This window comes from Gossypium hirsutum, chromosome D01 (assembly GCF_007990345.1).
Source record: "Gossypium hirsutum isolate 1008001.06 chromosome D01, Gossypium_hirsutum_v2.1, whole genome shotgun sequence".
NCBI classification, from domain to species: Eukaryota; Viridiplantae; Streptophyta; class Magnoliopsida; order Malvales; family Malvaceae; genus Gossypium; species Gossypium hirsutum.
Genome location: NC_053437.1, coordinates 22,224,316 through 22,231,688, shown reverse-complemented (window position 1 = coordinate 22,231,688; position 7,373 = coordinate 22,224,316). Strand labels below are relative to the sequence as shown.

General features: G+C 28.8%; 1 protein-coding gene across 1 annotated transcript; it reads right to left on the bottom strand.

The window, feature by feature from the left end:
• Positions 1-335: 335 nt before the first annotated feature.
• LOC121213677 (tryptophan aminotransferase-related protein 4) lies at positions 336-6,113 on the bottom strand. The gene is made up of 5 exons (XM_041086566.1): positions 5,762-6,113; positions 1,527-1,830; positions 1,139-1,437; positions 783-1,060; positions 336-698 (listed from the first exon to the last, which is right to left on the bottom strand). The coding sequence occupies exons 1-5, from the start codon at positions 6,043-6,045 to the stop codon at positions 487-489; spliced, it is 1,377 nt and encodes a 458-aa protein (XP_040942500.1). The 5' UTR covers positions 6,046-6,113; the 3' UTR covers positions 336-486.
• Between the last annotated feature and the right edge of the window lie 1,260 nt (positions 6,114-7,373).

The following is a 7,373-nucleotide window of genomic DNA, read 5'->3' as shown; positions in this document are numbered from 1 at the left end:
GTGAATAGAAACAGTTTATTAAACAAGAGAATGAAGAAAACTGAGTAATACAACTTATAGATTAAAGTTCTCTGCTATGTACATATATATAGACCTCTTTACTTAGTACTAATTAGCTAACTAACATAACTAACTACCTATTATTATATTTAAGAAAATGAGAGCAACATTTAAGAATATTCTTTAAAGAATATTCATATTCATTATCATATTTGTGACAAATATTTCACAAGCAAGTTTGAACAATTGAGTGATGCATCAAGTATCGACATACACATATACACATCACAAGTTCAATAGACACATGTCTATCCTTTAAAGAATGCAGATCTAAAAGGTTAATTGACATGAACCCTTTCCCTCTCTTAACACTGATAAAGAAGGTCAATGGACTGCTTGACCTCTCTCTATCCATGTTTTTGTAATACAAACGATTATATATGCAAGCGATGGAAGGTTTTAATCAAAAAATGTTGATCTCATTCTTCACATACTTATGGCTCCGTCTTCCTCTGAGACTAATTTTTGTAAACGTTGTATTAATATATCCAAATCATCTTGGCTTCGGACCAGGCTGAGTCGAACATAGTTATCTTCTGAACCAAACACATTTCCTTTACGACCAATGATAGTAGCTGCCTTGAGAACTGCATAACAGCCCTTATCTTCTTCCTTCTCGCATTTTACCCATGCATAAGCTGCCACAAAATCATAAGGTTAAACACATTCTGTATGGCTGCATAGCAATGGTAAGAAGGAGCAATTAAGGTCGAGAGACGTACCTGGAGAAGACTCTCTGACTTTATTGTAAAAAAAGCAGTATTGAGGATTAATTTTCTGAAGAGAGAAGCGGTTCGACAAGGATAAGGTGGTGGCCAATCTTTCCCATTTGCTCTTCATTGTCTGGTATGCGAAGTCAAATATTTGGGTTCCCTCTTCTAGGATTGCTTTCAAAAGCTTAAATGCTCTTAACTGAGTATCTTTTGAAACACCTATGGAATTGACTTGCATGTGTAATACCATTTTGTTAAACACAGTTTCATCCTTTACCACTGCCCACCTGTGTAAAAAAAAAAAGTTGTTAAGCTATATTAGCGACCATGAACATGAAAGTTTTGCCATTTTAGTTAATATTTACCCAAATCTGCTACCAGCATGACCAGTAAGTTTGGAAAGTGTAAACACCATGAGATCTTCATCAGCAGGAGCTGGAATTGGTGTGAAATGTGGCCAATAATAAGCACGGTCATAAATTGTTTTGGCATTAGGGCCATGAAGAACAGCTTTGTTTAACAGTCCATCAGGATTGTTTGGTGAGGTTACAAACTCAATCACATTTGTACTAGCATCTGACTCTGATCTATTCCTCCATGTATGAGCATCTCCTTCATACTTGAACTTTTCGGAATTAAAATATTCAACTTGTTGTTTGTAGAGCTGTCAAAGTTGAGTTTGGATACAAATCAACAATCATGAACGAAAGGTAGATTTAATGAACGTAGGTGGTGGGTGGGTGCGGAACAAACCACGTAGTAAGGGACTGAAGCAACAACTCGTGTAGGTGAGTGGGAGGAGCTTGAATTTGCAAGAGACAATGCGTAAGCTGCGGCTCTAAGGACTTGGGTTGAACCGGCACCGAAAACGATATATCTATCTTGTGTGACTGCAGTCCCTACGAATGCGTGTAGTTTGCGGATGAGGCTTTCCAGATGTTGTGAGATGAGAGTGTTATCATTAAAGCTATAGCTCATTCGATGCCACCCTGATACTACCAGTGCACTACTAGTTGAATGTTGCATCCAAAAGGGTTCCAGAAATAATGGATCTCCACTACATTTGGTTCATCATAAACGTAAAATGTGTTATTTATAGATGATCACCTCTATGTCAACATTGGCTGACCTTTTATCTAGAACGTCAATTACGAGAATCTGCAGATCAAGTAACACGAGGAGTTGCAATGGAGAGCAATGCACACACACAATGTTGTGAATATATATTGGAAATTTGTTCGAACTGTCACTAGTATTACTGAATTTAAGCAATAAATAGCAATAACATAGACAACTTAACCTTAATATGCTAAAATTACTATGGAAGCTCCGTGTTAAGAGTAGGATTGCATTTTACTTCTCTTCTTAAAAAATGGACAAATAAGCCATTGTATATTATATCAAAAAGCAAATTTATTTCTCTCTTAAAATTTTCATCAATTTTATTGTTAAAAACTAATCTCTATACATCAGCATGAGGCATACATGACACGCCATGTGCTACTATCTGATTATTTTGTCAGTCATATCAATTTTTAACAATATAAATATATGAAAATTTTAACAGAAAGAACTAATTTATTGTTTGATTTAATGTAGAGTCTAATTTACTCAATTTTAAATAACAAAAATAAAATGTAATTTAACTCCTAATACAATATTATCCATGATAGTTTAACTCTAAATATAACAAGTCTAAACTAAAAGAAAGGTGAGTCTAATCGGGGCCTTGATTTTTTTGAAATTCTCATCATCGAGATCCTTGACCCAAAATGCTCCTTTTACCATTCAAAAAACAATAATATATTATATATTAATATTGTTATATTTATATAGTTAGATTTATAATTAAATTTAAATAAAATTATATCTTTTATTAAATTAATATTTGAGTCAACATTAACCAGAAAATCTTGTCCAAATCTATGGCTCCATAGGATGAAATTGTTATTTTTTAATTGAATTATAATTTTCTTAAAAGAATGTAATTTTATTATTGCATTGACTTAAAATTATCGTTTTTAAAGGGCCAAAATTGTTTTATAAAATTTGCATTAACTTAAAGGCCTCATTTCTAAAAATGAAGTTGGTAAGAGTTGTGCGATTTTAGGTTTAGCTACTCTTAATAATTAATAATTTAAGTTAGTCCCTTTTAGCCTCATAATAAATGGAAAAAATTCCATGTTTGGCCTCTTTAAAAAGAATTAATAATTGAATTTAAAATATTTCAATACAAAATTTTTAGTTTTTCCTTCTAATTTCTTTTTAATTTTATTTTAATTTCACTAATCTAATGTTACCTTTTAACATGGAGTACAATCATGTAGGTGGGATGTGAATTTGATTGTTTTAGTTTTTCTATACTAGAAATCGAATAAATTGAATTATTCATATAAACTGAATAGATTAAATCGATTTAGAGAGCAAAATTAAATAAAACTGAATTGAGAATTTTCGGTTAGCTCAGTTCAATTTTTTAGTTTTCAGCTTGTTTTAGTTAAAAAAAAGTATGTACTTATAATTTTTTTTTCATATAATAGTCCTCTTCAATTTCTTATATAGTATTACTTTTAATTTTATTTTGATTTCAAATTTATTATAAAAATATTAAAAATTAAATCAAACAATTTTAATGAACATGAAAAATGTTAATTTTCTTACATGACCAACATATAATTTTCATGTCTTTTACTATTCTTAATAGGTATATATCAATTTGAGTTTTTTATTATTAAATTAAAAAAATGAATGACATAAAAAATTTAAATTATCAATTTGAGTTTTAAATATTGATGGGTATTGAGTTTTAAATTTTAAAGGGTTTATGCCAATGTTTTTAAATAGAATCACTGGTTGAACTGTTCGGGTCACAGATTTACTGGTCAGATTAAAAATTTATTAAAAATTTAAAATTTTAAAAAAAGGATCAATTCAATTGGTTCGGTCGTCGGTTAAGCTGTTTTTTAGTCGGTTCAATCAATTCGTACCAGTTTTCAGTCAACTGTTCAAAAGCACCTTCCGGACTAGTACCCTGACCGGTTATCAATCCAACCAATCATTCCAGTCCGGTTTAAGTAACATTGGTTTGGGCTTTTAAGAGTATTAAGTTTTAACTAGTATTTGAGTTTAAGGTTTAAAATTGAGTTTGTGTATGTAAATAGATTGTAGACTTTTAGTCTTATAAGTTATGGCTTATTCAGTTTAAAATATTATAACTAAAAACCAATTGAATAAACCAATTAAATGGAAAGATGGAATAAACGGAAAAATTTTAATTTTGTATTTAATTTGATTTTTTCGATTTAATTTTTTTTCAGACACCTACATGTAAGATATCTGCTGATAGCTTAGTGGGGGGAAGGTATCTGTTAGTGCCACAACTTGGGAATAATCTGCATATTCAGTCATGTGAATCCAAAGTGGATAGCCGAAGGAAAAGTATTTGTGAGGCCTAGTAAGTGGAACCCACTTGGTTCAAATGGATATAAACGTGAAAACCAATATAATATATATAAATATATACTTAAAACGAGTTTTTTTTATTAAAATAATATAAAAACAAATTAAATACAAAAATGGTATAAGATATAGATTACTTATAAAAATAAGTTGTTTTCTACTGTGTTATTGAGTGTTGCTACCTTATTAGGCAACACCATCTTAAATTTTACACACTCATCTATCAATTATTATCAGAGAAAAATATTTTTTTAAGTGGTGTTACTAACATGTCGCCACACTTAAATATTCCCTTTAAATATAGAATAAATATCAGAAACGAAGAAAAAAATAATTTTTTAAGGTGATGCCGCCAATGTGTCAGACAACAATAATTTGAATTTTTTTAAAAAAAATTATTGTTATAAAAGACTGAAAGTAACTTTAAAAAAATAATAAAAAAATTTTTATGAAATAATTATCCTCTATAACGTATGTGTTATGGTATTCACCTCGATCCAATCGACCTGGTTCCATACCAACCTACAACCTAGTTATGCTTCGTTGATATGTAGTTTGTCACCATATAGTCCGCCTGAATGAGTTTGCATCATCATGCATAGGAACTCCTATTCAGGAAACACGTGTTGACCTACATAGGACTTACCTAATCCTATTACATCAAATCATAAAATCGTGCCATATAAATAGGAAATTGACTTCCATAAAGAGGGTACACAAAAACACTCAACTATGAGCTATTTCAATCCGTTTCATCGAGTTCTAGAAAAAAAAAATTTATCTTTTTAAAGAACTAGTAATTGGAGAGAAATTCAAAGAATAATAATATAATTTTATATGACAAGATGAGATTTTTTTTTATAACAAATTTTTTTTCTATCACTTTTTTTTTAAAAAAAAATCACCGATGTTAATGTATTAGGTAGCACAAAAATCTTTTTTTTTTTGCTCTTATGTTTTTTGTACTATATTTAACAGAAAATCCGGGTATTTTAAAAATAATAATAAGACATCTAATGTTATTGTAAAAAAAGAAAAGATTATATGAAACTGTAATTTTACATCTTTATTTCCTTTCAATAGAAAAATGACAAATTATACTTTATTTTCGTAAATAATATAGTTCTAATATCATTTTCGTAACTAATTATTATTTTTATATTATTTTGATAAAAAAACCTCACTTAAAACAGATTCTTTAACCTTTAATTATGAGATGGTAAAACAAAACAATCATATTTTTTTCTTGTTTCGTCCATAACCTATGGCCGAGAGAAACAGAGAAATTCCATCTAATTTTATCACTTTTTTCCGAAATTAAGAAGACTTCATCATCATCCCAACTAAGGTTTTTTTGTTTTTTTCGTTTTTGGGGTCCCAAGTAATTTAGAGCTTAAGACTTCATCTCTATGATAGGATTAAAGTTAGACATGATGTGATAAGAATATGAACCATAAATGAAAAGATTAAAACTTGACCGAAAGCAGGAAAAAGAGCTAGTGTTCATATCATAGGTTGCAAAGTGATACCTATCAGCATCCGCTGTGCAGTGAGGTATAAAGTGAGAGCAGTTAGGGCCTGTGTAACATGTGTTGCATTCACAAACTGGTTCATTTCCATCACCAACTAAACCATCCAGGTAAGCTCTTCTATGCCCTGAGCAGGCTATTTCTGACACTGCTTCAGCTTCAGCTTCAGCTTTTGAGCTCCAACTCAGGCTCCATTCACCACCCACATATATATTGATGATCATAAACAACAGATTGACAACCATAGAGGAAGCCAGAGATGCCACATACACACTCTTAACCATTTGTCTGGTTTCTTTTTCTTTTTCCCTATAGGAGACTCTCAGGAGGTGAAGGAAACAAAGTGATAAGTTTTAATTGTACGATGTTGACGTTTATATATGGTGGACTTTCTGTATTTTGTCTAATGCTAGTTATGTTTATACAATGACTTTTCCAATGGTCTAGTTGGCTACCTGTTGAAAATCAAACAAATGATTCACAACAAAAATATATTTGGTGTCATTATTCATGTCCCACCGAATTTTCCCTTAGCTTGATGTAATAATTTATTTGACTTTTACGGGTTTAAAAAAATATTTTAACACTCTTTTAATTTTTTAGTTTTTAAATTTATATTATTTTTTAAATTATTTTAAAATAGATAAAAAATTTAACGTTTGTTAATTTTACTGACATGATATTCATATATTGTCATGTGAATGTCACATCAATAATTAATTTTTAAAATTTAAAAAAATTTTAAAAATAAATTTTAAAAATTATTTAAAAATTAAAAATTACAAAGTGAATTGTCATTAACTTTTTTATCTATTTTAGGGTGATTTAACAAACAATATAAATTTAAGAGTTAAAAAAGATAAAAAAATTAAATGAATGACTAAAATAATTTTTTTTAAAGCTAGAAGACCGAACAAATCATTATATCTAAAATTAATAAATATGTGGACAAAAAGATCCCTAGAGAATTGGAAACAAAAACTAAAATTTTGTCAATTAAATGAATTAGTAATCCCTTTGATAATTCTATAAGAAAAAGTAGACTTTTTAATAAAAATAACTTTTTGTTCTTAAATAATTTTGGACAGATTTTTTCTTTTTCTATTTTTTTAAGTTCTTGGCATATCTTTCAAAATTCTTTAAGTCAATCGTTTAAATTTCTGAAAATAAAAATCAAGCAAATATTAGTTAAGGCCTCAATAGATTTTTAATTTTTTTATTATTATATTTGAAGTTTATAGATTTCGATGTTTATTTTTGTAGCCTCTAGGGGCATCGACTAGGGGCGGAAGAATTTGTTCTTTTGATTCATTATCTCGATTTCCAATAAGCGAGGATATAAATTATTATATATATATATATATCTAAATACATGTAAGGTATAAATCCCTTTCCAGTCCCTGTACGTTTCTGCAAGTGAGCAAAATAGTCCATCTATAAAATTTGGAGTAAATTTTTGTTTAAAACTTTATTTTTAATTATTGCATTAAATTTAAAACAGTATGTATTGTTTATCTTAAATTTTATATAATTAGATATATAAATTTATTAATTTTTAAAATATTTCAAAACTCTATATAAATATTCACAACTGTTGTATAAAATCATTTTA